The sequence below is a fragment of the Parasteatoda tepidariorum genome, chromosome 8 (assembly GCF_982258835.1).
Source record: "Parasteatoda tepidariorum strain Cologne lab strain chromosome 8, Ptep-v5.0, whole genome shotgun sequence".
Classification (NCBI taxonomy): Eukaryota; Metazoa; Arthropoda; class Arachnida; order Araneae; family Theridiidae; genus Parasteatoda; species Parasteatoda tepidariorum.
In genome coordinates this window covers 335,345-350,675 of record NC_141762.1, presented here as the reverse complement: position 1 = coordinate 350,675, position 15,331 = coordinate 335,345, and the positions used below count along the sequence as shown (strand labels likewise).

At 31.5% G+C, this 15,331-nt stretch overlaps 1 protein-coding gene across 1 annotated transcript; it reads left to right on the top strand.

The window, feature by feature from the left end:
* The first annotated feature begins 6,384 nt into the window (after positions 1-6,384).
* Positions 6,385-6,843, top strand: LOC107446518 (uncharacterized). Its single transcript, XM_016061194.2, has one exon. It carries the CDS (start codon positions 6,385-6,387, stop codon positions 6,841-6,843), a length of 459 nt encoding a protein of 152 aa, XP_015916680.2.
* Positions 6,844-15,331: the final 8,488 nt, after the last annotated feature.

Genomic DNA, 15,331 nt, shown 5'->3' with positions numbered 1-15,331 from the left:
AAAAATCATCAATACAAGATAAGAAATATTTGTTACGACCTGAAGAGTTTACTGGAGAAGTTACATAAATCACATTGCACTCTTTCTAAACATGTTTTAGTAGTTCTATGATAAATAAGATTTCGTTTTAGAGATACCCTAGTAGATTTGGCAATTTTACAACTAGTACAATTTTCGTTTTTACTTTTACTTAAGTTTTCAATGCCTTTTACCACATTATTTTTACTCATACTTTGAATTAATGGCATATTCCCATGACAGAATCGTCTATGTGCAATATCTAAATTTAAAGTTGAAATTAAAGCTAAATTCCTACTATCAATATTTTCGTTAAGTTTATCTTCAAATTTCGTTGAATATCCATTCAAAACATATAATTTATCTTTTCTGTTTACAGTGAACATATAATTATCAAATTTATTAAAAATTACCATTTTATTGCGGCCCCATTCAACATAGTTACTAGCAATATCAATTTTCGCCCCACTAATCAAATTACGCCTCATGTTGGGCGCATATAGAACATTTTTTAAAGTAATTTCCACCTTACCTTTAATGTCCAATATAGTAAAGTCAGTGCCTCCGACACCAATGGCAATTGTTGAGCTATTTGTGTCACCAACCAGAACTTCTGTCGGTGTAATCTTTTTAAACCAAGAAAACCATTCTCTTTCTTTACAGATGAGATGTTGCCGCAGTATCTACTAGAAATTCTCCTATGAATTGATTAAAATTTGACGATTCCACACACAAAGATTCATACTTTTCATTCAGGCTCGAATAGTCTTTTTCACATAAAAACGCTTTCTTTCGACGTTGCATATTCACTGTTTTGTAGCATTTATCCTCAGTGTGACCCAATTTTTCACAGAATTTGCATACTACAGAACGACGAGGATTTGTTACTTCGAATTTCTTGCTAGGGTCCAGACTGCTTCCACTGAAGTTTTTCTTATTCACTGCTTGTCTTTTACCCTCACACTTTTGAACTTTGGTTGAATAAGCATCAATTACAAACGTAATTTTGTTCTCGTCTGTTTGTTTTAGTTCAATCCTTCCAGATTCCGTAATTAGTCGCTTAGTAATTGAATCGACTCAAATTCATCATCTTTTCCTCTGTAAAAAATTTGTACCAAGTTATCATATTCAGAAGGCAGATATCTTATCAGTTGAAAACACACCAATATTGAAGGCATTTCAAAACCAGCATACTCAATTTGTTTATTCTTCTCCAACATTCTTCAGCTGTATATTCCGATCGTTTCTTCGTCGGGTGAAAATCTTGTGTTAAAGAAATCATCGACTAAACCAGCCTGACGAGCTCTCGACGTAGGTTCAAAGTTTACTTTCAGCATTTTCCAAACTGTCTTACCGTCTTCAGTATCAGCAATCAGGGATTGGTATTTTCGCTCGATTCCCATGTAGATTGTCGTGTAGGCTCATTGTTTTCGTAGAAAACAGGCCAATTTGTCTCTCTCAGCTGCTGTAGCTGTATTTCTTCTCCAGTTATTAAGTTCCAACATCCTTTTTCCATTAGCAAAACTTTCATATCAATTTTACAGCTTCCATAATTAAAATCTCCGAGCTTTAGGAAGGTAAAAACTGTTCCATCAGTAGACTCAGACATATTGAAAACTGAAGACTTACTTCCACTTTTCACTCGCTATTAGTCTATTTATTCCATGTTCCAGACTAAAGTTTTGCGGGTTCGATGGCCCATAACCAACTGTTGATGCGTTAGCAGAGCAAACACAGTAGTGAGTGAAAGTGTTAACTCATATGAAGAAACTTGAAGATTTAAATATCTCTTTATTACATACAGTATCATCTCGATACAAAATACAACTTAAGATATTAACTATAAGCTCAGCTTAACAAAAATTTGATACATTACCGGAAACAACAATACGGTGAAATGACATAGTGAAGAGACAAGACAAGACACATGCTTACAACAATGCATGCCTTATATACAGATTCCATAATGATATGCACCGATGACGTCACTTACGTTATCTGAAAATAAAATATCTGCTGCCAACACACGACCGAAACTTAATTCTGTTAATTTAATGCATTCAGAGGAGTAACAATCCACTCCAACACTAACAAACAATAAGGATTTAGTTCAGTAGTGGCATGGTTCTGTCTTTTTACTACCCCTCACCCTAAAAAGCCAATTCGCGATTGCAACGCTCGAGTACGCCCTCTAGCGGGAGCCTAAAAATATCGGGCATTAGCTCCCACATAACCATTGGTAATGATGGACGCCATTTTCTTAGCAGCAAATAAAAAAGCAAAATTGCCCTAAGGAAAAGGTAGAACTTCTTGAAAAAACTAACCGGAACATGACAAACATTGAAGCAGAACACGCCAAGCATTTGAAGAACAATTTCTCAATTTTTACCTTTCTATTACCAACATCATAACTTCCAATTTCATCATCACTGTTACAGATGTGTGCATTACGGTAAAATAATTTTTTCTGTCTTCAATTTATTACAAATTAAAGTGAAGCTGCTTTCGTCATTCCAATGAATGAAGTGAATTCAGAACTTACAGAACTGTAATAGTTATAGAATATTCTTCTTCTTTATAGAATAGTATGTATTTCTGTATCTATATAATTCGGAAAACAACAATAAAGAATCATCCGAATTACTTGAAATAGTTTCATTTGTGCTGATTATTAATTTTTTTATCGTTTTCTTGGTAAGTATTTTTTAGTTTTGAAAGAGTAATTTCAACTAGAATTCAACTATCTTGTTTTCAAGCTACATATTCAAATTCATATCGAGATCTTACAATTATAAAATTTTGATGTGTGGTATGTTATCTATAAGTGATGAAGGGATAATCTATGCATATATTATTTGAAAATGAAATTTTCAAACGAAGAACATTTCTTTTGGAAATCTGCGGATTTATAAAACAGGTGAGTGTTATGATTTTTATAATAAATAATTTGCTTTTTCTTATTTGATGATAGTTCTCAAAAGAATGGTTTTTTTTACGTCGGATTAAGAACTGTAAGAATAAAAAAAGAGAAACAATATGAAAATTTTTATTTCAATATAAAAAATTTTCAAAATCGTTTTTTATCCTAAGAATTCTTTATTTTACGTTTTTTAGTTTACAATTTTTTGATAAAAATTGTTGTCAAAATACTTTTTTTGAAAAATTAAATGGTATAACATTATGTGTTTATGTATACTTCTTGTATATTCTAATGTTTGAAGTAATATGATTCAGAAAAGTATGGAATAAAAATTCGGTACTTACGTATTAACGCCCCCGCCGCTACAGATTTGGCGGTTTTTAAGTGCCGCCAATCTACACTTAAAAGTTTTGCGACAAATCATAAAATAAAACACTTTATTAAAAATCAAAGTAGTCAATCGGATTTCGGTGGAAAATGGGCCGATATAGAGTTTAGCATAGATTCAAAACAATCATATCGCCATATGAACTCTGATAAATAAGATTCCAAACGAAATAACATTTCCAAAACGTACGTTTACCAAGATAAAATTTCATGTCGCGGGAATTGGTACATTTTCATTTTTTCGGTAAAATATTTCGCTCCTGAAAATATAAAATTGCATCTTGTTTTGTTTTTGGCAAATCCCAAAGATGAATATTCGTAGCACTAAAAAATGGCGACAAAAAAGAATTGTTTTTTTGTTTTTGTTTTTCTTTCGTCAGCATTCTTTATTTTACGTTTTTTAGTTTCTAAATAATGAATTTTATAGAAATTCGAAATTGTTTCATAAAAATTGCTGTCAAAAAACTTTGTTTACAAAATTAAATTTCATAAAATTATGAGGCTTATGTATACTTTTCTTTCATTTTAATTTTTGAAGTAATATGATTCTTAAAACTATGGAATGTAAAGTTTAAATAGGCCTTTCATGTTATATCATTAAACTTAGTAAAACTATATCTCGGGCATTAGGTTTTAACTCTTATAAGAATATACATATTTTTTTCTGTTTATGTACAAATATTTTTTTGATGTGTTTTGGATGTTCCTTCTCTAAAAAAAGAGATACCATTTTGTTTTCGTTTGCAAAAGAAAGAATATCAAAATTTTTTCTTTATTAAATTTAATTAGACACAATAAAGAAGGAACGTTGCAATGCTACGCATTGCATTAAAGACGTCTCTAGAGTAACTAAATGACTGTTCATATAGAAATCGCAGGTATTAGTCTCATACAACAACGCCCCCTATAGCTCGTTGCTATCGCGAATTTAGAATATCAGGAGAAAGACAGGGAAAAAAAAGAACGTAAAAAAATATGTTATCAAGGAAGAAAAATTTGCTTTGCAGTGACTAAAAAAAAATTGGAAAACCTTGTAACGAAATGACCAAAGAGAGAAGTGTATGAAGAACTTTTGTTACAAACTAGTTTAAACAAAAAAAAACATTTACTAATGTTTCTTCCAAAACGATATTAAAACACATCAGATGTTTCACAAGAACAATGCGAAAGAAAGGAATGTAAAATATTGCAAAAGGGATTAGGAAATTTTTTTAGCAATATGCAGGACAAAACTTCACACAAATCGACGAAAACCCTTCAAAAGTTAGAAATGACTAAAGATTTCGATATCAAGTAAAACAAATATGTTTATAAATAATTTCTAAAGTCTTTGACACCATCTTTTCAGAATATTTCAACAGTTTTGAAGCTTAATTGTTCCTATAAAACTTAAATGAGTAAAAATGAAGTTCTCTTTGATATACAATGCAGGTGTGAACTAACTTTTGAGTTACTGCATAATTAAAGAGTTTTAATTTGAAAAATTAGTTTGCTTTTAAAGTTTTTTAAGTTTAGTAGCTTTTCTTTAACAGGCTTAAGATTTTCAATTAATTAAACTAATTATAATTAAGGAATTTATTCTTTTCTTCCCATTCGCCATTAATTTACATTTAGAATCTATCATTCAGAATTTAAATCCACTTTTGACTGATCTACTGAAAGATAACTTCGCTTGATTTAAAACCCAAAAATGACGCACTCGTCAAGTTACACAATACATGTAATAAATCACAGTACAAAAGCATTGCTTAAGAAATTTACATTAGAGTAAAAGCGTGAGAAAGACTTAATTAATCAAGATACATTATTCCCGTTGCAGTGGCTTTGAAACAAGTGTCCTGGAGACCAAAGCTACCTCTGAAATATTTTACGCATAACTCCGTTAATAATATGTTTCTCGGTCGCAGTTCGGAATGTATCCTATTGGTTGCATTCCGCCTGGTGTGTTTGTTATTAACCTTAGGTTTCGATGAAGCTTGCCTTAAATAATAAAAATATGAATCTCGGTGGACTGTATTACAATCTGCTATTTTGTAATACTTGCACGCCTAAGGCCAGATGTGAGATTTTTGGACGCGTTTGGAGAGGATTAATGGTTTTAAACTGAGAGCATAGAGATTCATTTTTAACTTAAAATGAATTACATTCCCCAGAGTATTTCGAAATTTGTACACCGTATTTCATTGTTTTAGAATGTCTGGTTTCTAAGGTTTTAAACTCAAAATTATAAATTCATTTTTGTGATTCATGTTTGACTTTTTATTATTTGGAATTTGTTCGTAAATCGTCGTTGCTTGCGGTGTATATTTTATGGTGTTTAAAATTGTATATGGATGGTATAAAAGCGAGAAAAAATAATTCTGCCAAAATATTGTGGAAATAAATGTTGTATTGTAGTAACATTCAAAAATATTCAACTTAATTTCACTATCATTTAATTACATCTCTTATTTTTATTGTTTTACTTTTATTACATCTTTTTTTGAAACTAATATTCTTTTTTTTCCTCTTTACTGATTATATTAACGATACATTTATTTTATTTAAGCTTCACCTAATTTTTATTTAAAAACATTTTACGCTTAATTTAAGCATAGCAGTTAATCTTTCTACTTTTTGGTTAGTAATAAATTTAAACTTAAAAACAATGATCGTCACTCAACGAATCACAAACGAAAGAGATGATGCTGTTTGGCATTATTTTATTTTGCCATTGATCAAAAGTCAACCTTCTCGGAACCCATTATGTAATATTTAATTTTCATTAAATGATGAGGTTCCTTTTTGTTTCTTCAAATGCTTAAAAGCATACATTTTGTCTTTGACATTTTGAAATGGAAAAGAAATACTTTTTTTTCCATATTACTTTTAATTAATCTACTTTTATTAAATAGAAATCGCTTTTAATGCATTTGTTTTTTGCCCAAACATTATGACTACCCCTACATTTTACAATGAACTCTCCTGGATGACGTGGAGGGCACGTGATCTGGCGAAAGTGGTATTTAACTGTTGCTGGAGAGTTTGAAGAATCCTTCTTTCACTTACTTCTGTGTGTGATGGGAAGGGCTGCGGATATAAGCGACTTTGATAGAGGGCAGATTGTAATGACTCGAAGGCTCAGAACAAGTATTTCCGAAACTGCACGACTCCTGGGTTGTTCGCGATCTACAGTTGTTAGTAATTATGCAAAGTGGATGAATGACGGTGAAACCAGCAGTAGACGACATGGTGTTGGACGTCCACACGCCATCAAAGATAAAGGTCGTCGGAGATTGTCTCGCTTGGTGAAGCAAAACCGGAGCCAGACAGTGGCTCAGCTGATAGCCCAATATAATGCAGGGTCAAGTAGAATACTATCAGAGCACACTATTCAGCGGACACTGTTGGATATGGGGCTAAGCAGCAAACGTCCCACTCGTGCGCCTTTGTTGACCAAGCGTCATTGCCAACTACGCCTGCGTTGGGCCCGGGAACATCGCGACTGGTCCATGGATCAGCGGAAGAGAGTTGTCTAGTCAGATGAATCATGGTTTGACATTCATCACTTCGATGGACGTGTCAGGATAAGCCGTCTTCCAGGTTGCTCCCTCAATGTACAGTAGGTCATACAAAGGCCGGTGGTGGCGGTATTATACTTTGGGGGACGTTCTCTTGGACGTCTCTGGAACCCGTGGTTGTAGTAGAGCAGACCATGAATGCTACAGGGTATCTGAACATCATTGCGGACCTGTTTCACCCTTACATGGCATCTGTTTTTCCAGCTGGAAGTGAAATTTTACAACAGGACAGCACCCCGTGTCAGGAGGCTAAAATTGTGTTGGAGAGGTTCCAGGAACATGATGCTGAATTCCAATTAATGTCCTGGCCACCTAACTCACCGGATCTCAATTCGATAGAACGCATTTGGGATGTCGTGGAACGGCAGCTCAGAGTTCAAAGACCACTAAGTCGCAATATCTCGGATTTGCATGACCGTTGCTTAAGCATCTGGTACAATCTGTCTCTGGCCATCTACCGAAGACTTGTGGCATCCATGCCAAGGTGGGTTGCAGCTGTGTTGCGGGCTAAAGGTGGGCCAACTCGTTATTAAGAGGTGGTCGTAATGTTCTGACTCTTGAGTGTATATATATATTTGATATTTGAACTATTTTAAACAATTAAATTTTGATGAAAGTAGGAAAAAATCAATGAAATTATAGTTTTTGATGTTTTTAAATGTTTCAAAAGAAGGGGAAAAAATAGTCACACATTTTAATAAGGACACTACACTTTGTTGGACAATGTTTTCTTTTTAATAAATATAAATTTAGTTCATCAATACATATTTCTTTTTTTTATGCGATTGCATACCTGCCAACTTTTAATCCCTTTCATTATCATTTTTCCCAGTGGTATTAAAATGGAATTAAAACTTCAATTTTAAGCAAACAAATACGTTGCATTTGAAAAAACTTAAGTTGACAACCATGATAGTACCGCATATTAACGTATGTGCTTAATTTTTGGAAGAATAGTGGTGATCAAAATCATTTAAAAATTAAGTTTATAAAAGAAAAAATAGTATATAATTACTACCACTTTAAATATAAAAATAAAATCTTCCGGAAAATCCGGAAGAGTTGGCAGGTATGCGATTGCGCGATTCTTTTGGAAAATCTGGTGTTTTTCTTAAATAATCGTCAAGCTTCTCTCTCTTAATATGGCTCATTATCTACACCAGTTGAGTAATAAGTAAAAAAAGCAATTTTTTAAACAAAGAAAAGTCTCAGCTTTTAAAAAATATTCTAAAAGTAAGCGGTGTTTTTAAATATACAAAATGTCAATATTATTTTTAAAAGAAATCCTACGTTTTTATTTATTTTTTATAAAAAGCATATTATTCTTAGCAACATTTTAACGCAACAATTAAAAATTTCTTTTTGAGAAAAACGTGTAAAAAGTCTATATGTTGCAGATATTTTATGAGGATTGAATTAAATTTTGTTGCCTAATTAAACCTTAATAAGCTATAACATGAAATTTCTTGCCTCAATTTTTTTAAGAGAAAATAAATTTTTTTCTAGTCTTGGAAATGATCTACTCTTTAAAAACTTAAACCCAGAGGACCTCAGTGACAGAGAAATGCTGTTTATCGCAGCCAACATAAGATAATTTATAATTCAAATCGAATAAGGCATGACCAGAGGCGTAATTGAATCTCCTGACCACTTAATGAAAAGGCAAATGGATGACACGACATTAATTTAAAGAGACATGCCCCTACAAATTATGCACGAGTTATCTCTTTTTTTCCTTACTGCAGGATGATGAAGAACGCAGAATGATATTGCAGGATAGAGATAAGTATCCCATGAATGAAGCCTGTGGAGATAATGAACGGTCGCTCATAGGAGAGAAACAAGATAATTTATTTTCATCTTATGCTTCGGAAGGAGATAAAAAATGAGGTCATATTTAGTCATATTTCTTATGCGGAGTATTAAAAATACTTGTTTTATGGATTTGTTATTGAAATGAGTAACTGTTACTTAAAAGCTTTCAGACAAAGTTATCGTTTTTTTTTCTTTGTTCAGAATGAATTTCTTAAAATTTATGAGTCTCTTTTTATGATGAGAGAAAATAATTTATTGTTTAGTGATTCACAATGAAATAAAAGTTTGTTTACAATTTAATAAAATTTATTGTTTTTTGCCCTTCATTCTTGTATTTTTGAGTGAAGGTTTCAAAATTATCTTTAATGAAAATAAGTACAAATCTAAGATGAAATAAATAAATATCCAAATTAATTATAAATATGCAAATTATATTCAATCTTTCAATTTATTGTTTTACGCTTTTTAGAAAAAAGATGAACTATACTTTAAATTATCTTTATTTTTTGGTAATAACAATAGGATGTAATTTAAGATATGCACAAACAATAAAGGAGGAAAGGTTTTGCGATTCGTTTATTTTTGCTGAAGAAAGGGGTTGAAATATGAGCAATGTTTACGTAAGATATTAAATTTCCTTGATCGGAAAAATACTTTATAAATTTTAATAGTTATTAAATTCGGTAAAAAATTATCGCAAAAAATTAAAAGAGAAATATCATATCAAATTTCACACGCGTCTTTGTAATTTACTTTTGATGCAAATTTGTCGGATTGCAATCGATTCAATGTGAAAATTTCATCGAAAACAATACCTCGTTTGTCTAAATAGTAATTTTTTTTCTCCTTTAATCCTCCCACTGGAAACAACTTGACGCGTGAGATAATCCACCTTTTGCCACTTACTAGGAGAAGGGTACATAACAGTTTGTTACTGATTTCATTTTTTTTAGTCTTTGGGCTTTAACGGTTTGAAGCTACATTTTCTGTAATAATTAGGAGAAAGCTGTAAATTATTTTTCAGGTTGTACCTGTTTACTACCTTCCACGAAGTAATTGCCACCGTTAATTTCCTGAAAGAATTAATAGAAGTAACTTAAAATTGCTATCTAGAGGAGTTTTTAATCGCTTTATATTATATATTTACTGTACATTTGTTTTACATTTATAGTTTAAGAGCTATATCCAGGTGAATATAATTTATGTTTTGGAAATTATGAGGAATTTTTTCACGTATAAGGTTTGAAAGGTACAATTTTATCTGGGTAAGAGTCGGACATTTATATTTAGACAAGCAAGAAAACATTTTTTTTTATGCTAAATCAAAGAAGAAAAAATTTAAGTCGACAAATTTGATAGCTTAAAGGTAGAAAACATTTACGTGTAAATTTGCCCATGTAAAAAATTCTGCTGTTTATACAAAAAATTTTCATAACTTCGAAAATATTTGACTGATTGACTTGTTTTGGTTTCATTTGATTTAACATCAGATATAGATAGGAAACATTACCTCAATACTCTAAATACTAAGTTTCTTCTTGTTGACTCTCTACCCTGAGAAATAAATATGGTCAAAACTTCCAAAATATGGTACAATTTACAAATGTATTTGGCTCTTTGATAACATCAAAAACGAAGGAAATTTTTGTCGAAAGACTTAGGTAATGACTGACTTTTAGTAAAATTAATAACATTGCTTCAAAATGCGTGCTAAAATTTGATAAATGTGGGAAAAGTTGGTTGAAATTGCCTTAAAGCATCAGTTCCCGAACGGTGTCCCTAGGAGCCCTAGGGTTCCATGGAAAAATTAAAGGAGTTCCAGGGATTAGTACTTTTTAAAACCTGTGATGATTTTTGAAACCTTTAATTGTATTTAGATCCAACCTGAAATTAATTTTTATTCTTTCAGTTACCCTTGTGAAATTATTTCAAGTAAAATTTTAATGGAAATGTATCGACATTTTTGAAAAGAAAGTATATTTCTAATAGCAATATCTTGAACAAATTGTGAAAAGAATACGCATTTGTAAAATATTTCATTATTATTTAACATTGCGCTTTTCAAATCAAAATAAAATTATTAAATTCTTTAATAAATAAAAATATGTTTCTCAAGTAGAAAATTTTCAGCGTTTATGACAGTTGTTTTAACTTTTCCTTTCGAAGTAATCTATAATACGATTTATTTTTTTTAATTTTCAGCTTATCTATGTACACCAAAAACAAATTCATAACTAGACAAGATATAAAGTAGGAACAGCAAATTAGACTGTAGGACATGAAACTTAATTCAAGATTATTAATAATGAATTCTTCTAATGAAATATTTTAAAAACAGTCTTCTATAGTTCATAACTTTCACAATCACCTTCATCTCTTTTTACACCTCTTCACTTCGTAGGGAGTCTCCATCTCAACCTGTTGGTGGCTCCGTTTGTTTATTGTCTTTAATTTATTAATAATAGTTCTGCTCCATGTCATTTTAAGACTACCTCTCTTTCGTTTACCTTGGGGTGTTCAGCCCAGCGTCTGTTTCTCTTTTGAATTTTTCCGTCTTTCTGACAGTGTGTCCAGTCCCTCGACATTCTCTGATTTTTAGTATTTCTATTGGTTTTGCTAGAGGATCTTTAATATTATATTGTTAAACATTTGATGAAATCATTTTATGTTAAGAATTCGTCTGATAAATTTTATTGATAAAAGTTTATAGCTCATTTGTATTTGTTTTCAAGTTGTACCATGGTTTTGATTCATATAAAAGACTTTAACATTTGAGTTGAACACTCTTATTTTTGTTTCATTCGATATAGTCCTGCATGCCCAAAATTTACTTAGAATAGCTACTCTGAGTAGCTACTAGAATAAGTACTCTGAGTGCTTTATTTAATTCATTGGCGATATCTTAATCTGTACCTCCTCTGCCATTACATATAATGTTTTAAAAAAAATCTTTTGTAGGTTATACCGCTCATAATCACCTTCAATAAACTTTATTTATAAAGTCGAGGTTCCATCAAAAAAAGGTTTATTATTAAGGGTTCCATTGCCGAAGAAAATTGGGAAACACTGCCTTAGAGCATTGTATAAGAACCATTTATTCGGTTAAATTAACTTTTCAGTTTCGTATTTGTTACTAAATGCGTAGTAAAAAGAACTCTAATTTTGAAAACCATGACTTTCGGTAGGCCTTTACCATATGAAAAGAAACATTACCAAATGAATGGTTTCAATACCGTTTAGTTTGGTTTTATTACCACTAATAGCTCTTTTTACCCGAAATGTTTTTGCCATACAGCATTGTAATTTTATCAGAATCTATTTCTCCGCGCATCCTTCAGTAAATTCAAAACGAATAAAGTTTTTCCTTTGAGGAGATAGAAAATTTCAAATATCCATGAACCTAAGCCGAAACGTTTTAAACAATCCCTCCAACTAGTTCTGTATCTAAACTATTTTTCTTGTCCTGAAAACTGGTGTAGTTATTACACATGAATTACTCAATCTAAAATCATCGTTTAGATTTCTGCAAAATCAATAGTTTTTTAAGTACATTCCTCCTATTTGAAGCAATGTGAAACTAAAAATAAAATGTGAAAAACGCTTTAAATTTGAGATAAGTGCATCGCTATGGAAGGTGTGCGACATCCCAGAATTATTTCTTCTTTAATTCAATGTCACTTTTTTTAAATAAATAGATTCTCCATGAAATCTTTATATTTCTTCTCGCCTCACGTTGGCATGGTGTCTGGCAAATTGTGCTATAAAACATTGTTTTCTTTATCTATTTTTTAAAAAAAAATTCTTTGAGAACGTGCTGGAATGCCTTTTTCGTGATCAAAAATAATCTCACTAAATATGCGTAGCAAATCATTTTGTAAGCAAAAATTATTAAAAACCCTTTATGTTTTGCCACTAACAGACATTCAATTAAAGTTATGTTAACATGGATCAATAAAAGGAGGATGGTTTTATTTTATTCTTCTCTTAAAGCATCTCTTTTATAAAAGAATAGATAATACATTTTAACTATATATTTCTAGATGAGTATCGTAAATTTGAATGTAAATAGATTTATAAACAATAAAGAAGTTTTTCTGTGGCCAGGCAAAAAATAATGATGTTTTTTAATGCACAAGTATAAATTTTAATGTAAAATCTATAAGTTTTAAGTTCTGTTTTAATTTTTCTCGGAAATAAATCACAATCTAACGATTTGGGGAGGTGACTATTACACAATATATTATACAAGTATTAAAAACTCGACGTACGGTGCGCAAAAAAAAAATCAACGGACCACCGTGAATAACTTTTGATCTAATGATCGGATCTTCGCGTTCTAGGACTATTCGTAATGCTAATTTCAATCTTCAACAGTCTAATCTCATTCTAGGACTCAATCTGAAAGAGGTGCCTTCAAATATGCTAATTAATGTCGATGATATTTTAAGTTATGAAATCTGACACAAAAACGAAGTTTTATTGAATAAACATTCAATTTTTTTTGTTTGATTTGGATTTTTAACCCCCAAAATATAGGGGGTAGCAGCAATCTGGGAAATATGATCATAATAGTTTGATCAAGAGAGTGTTCCATAGTTGTGACCCTTTAGTGTTAATTTTATTTTTTGCATATTTTGCCACATCTCGAGAAAATTTAATGCGAATTGAAATTTTTTTACACGCAATTATAAAATTCTTTTGTTCAATGATAAGAAAAAATGTATGAAAAATATCCAAAATGACATTAAAGATGATATTCAAAAATATGAAGAAAAAAATTTTTAGTAAACATTTATTATTTTTTATTATTTTATTTAAAAGTAGTCGGGAAAATTTTGAATTCTAAGGTATACAATGTTTTACATAATTTTAAGGAACGTAATTTTGCATGGCAAAATACAAAATGTGAACGAAATCGGTCGAATAGTATCTGAGAAATTAATTTTAAAAATACGACTTCTTTTAAAACAAAATGTGTCAAATACCGATACCTTACAAAAGTATATTATAAAAGAACTTCAGTTGTGAAGCTCCCAAATTCTTTAATAGTATTCCCACGGATTTTCAAAGCTCTCCTAATAAAAGCTCATTCAAACGGAAATCGAAGGAATTATTTTATTTACTATTAAGAATCTTCAGAATCTACACTCTATAACAAATAAATCGACGCACCAAGAACGCGCTAAGACGCGCAAAATCACCGATCGATCAGGCTGGAATGATGCCGACTGGGGACGTATAGTCTTTAGCGACGAATCCCACTTCCAACTGTGTCCTGACGATCATCGAAGACGTGTTTGGAGACGCACAGGGCAGAGGGGGATCCTGCCTTCACTATTGCACACCACACTGGCCCTCAACAAGGCATTATGGTCTGGGGTGCCATTTCCTTTGACAGCCGGACCCCTTTGGTCGTCATTCGAGGTACATTACTGCACAGCGGTACGTCGACGTCATCCTAAGACCTGTTTTGCTACCTTTCCTTTTGCATTGCCGTGGGCTGGTTTTTCAGCAGGACAATGCCAGACCACATGCAGCACGTGTTGCTACGAATTGTCTGCAAGCTTGTCAAACTCTTCCTTGGCCTGCCAGATCACCAGATATCTCTCCCATCGAGCATGTCTGGGATATGATGGGAAGGCGATTGCATCTGGCACGGAATGTTGATGACCTCGTTCGACGATTGGATCGAGTTTGGCAGCAAATACCGCAAGACACCATCCGGGAGCTTTATCGGTTTATGCCACGCCATGTGGCAGCTTGTATCCAGGCTAGAGGCGGATCAACACCTTATTGAACTTGTTACTGTAACTCTGCAATAAATTATTCAATTGCTCTGAAATTTTAATCATTTACTATTCTGTACATTGTCTTCGTATCCACCAATTTTCGTTTTAATCGGACAACTCCTTCTTGGTGCGTCGATTTTTTTGTTATAGAGTGTATTTTATCTTTGTTTTTCCTGCTCTATCTTTCACAAAATATGTAGTTCAGTCTTTATCCAGTTTACCACTTTATTATGTTGCATGCATTGTGCTTCATATTTAGTTTTATTTGTTGCCATTTTATTTCACTGCTTACATTTATTATTAATAACTTCTATGGTTACCATTATGAAATATGGGATCCCAGGTTCCCGAAATATTTTTTGCTGCTTTGTTTCTTTTCTTGTAAATAAAAATTTCAATGATAGTGAAAAAAATATGTATTTCTTTGTCTGCAATTTTAACAAGGATTCTAAAATCATGTATTTCAATTAGCGATTATGGAGAAGCCTGTACACAAAAATCAATCCATTTAGTGAGTAAAAGTTGTTGTTTGGTTTTTGGCAGTAATTTTGAAATAGAGTCTTGTCTTGAAAATACCGTTCACTTCTTTTTTTCCTCGATTTTTTAATTATAATTTTTATTACAAAATTATGTATAAAAAAGTTATGAAAATATTTTACAATATCATTTTTCAAAAAGACATTAGACAAAGTGAACAATTAACTATACCAAAATATAATAAATAGAATAAGAATTATTTCAAAATATAATAAATAGAATACAAATTATTCCAAAATATAATAAATATAATACCAATTGCGCAAAATACCTCTTTAATTTACAAAAATTAAACAAATATTAAA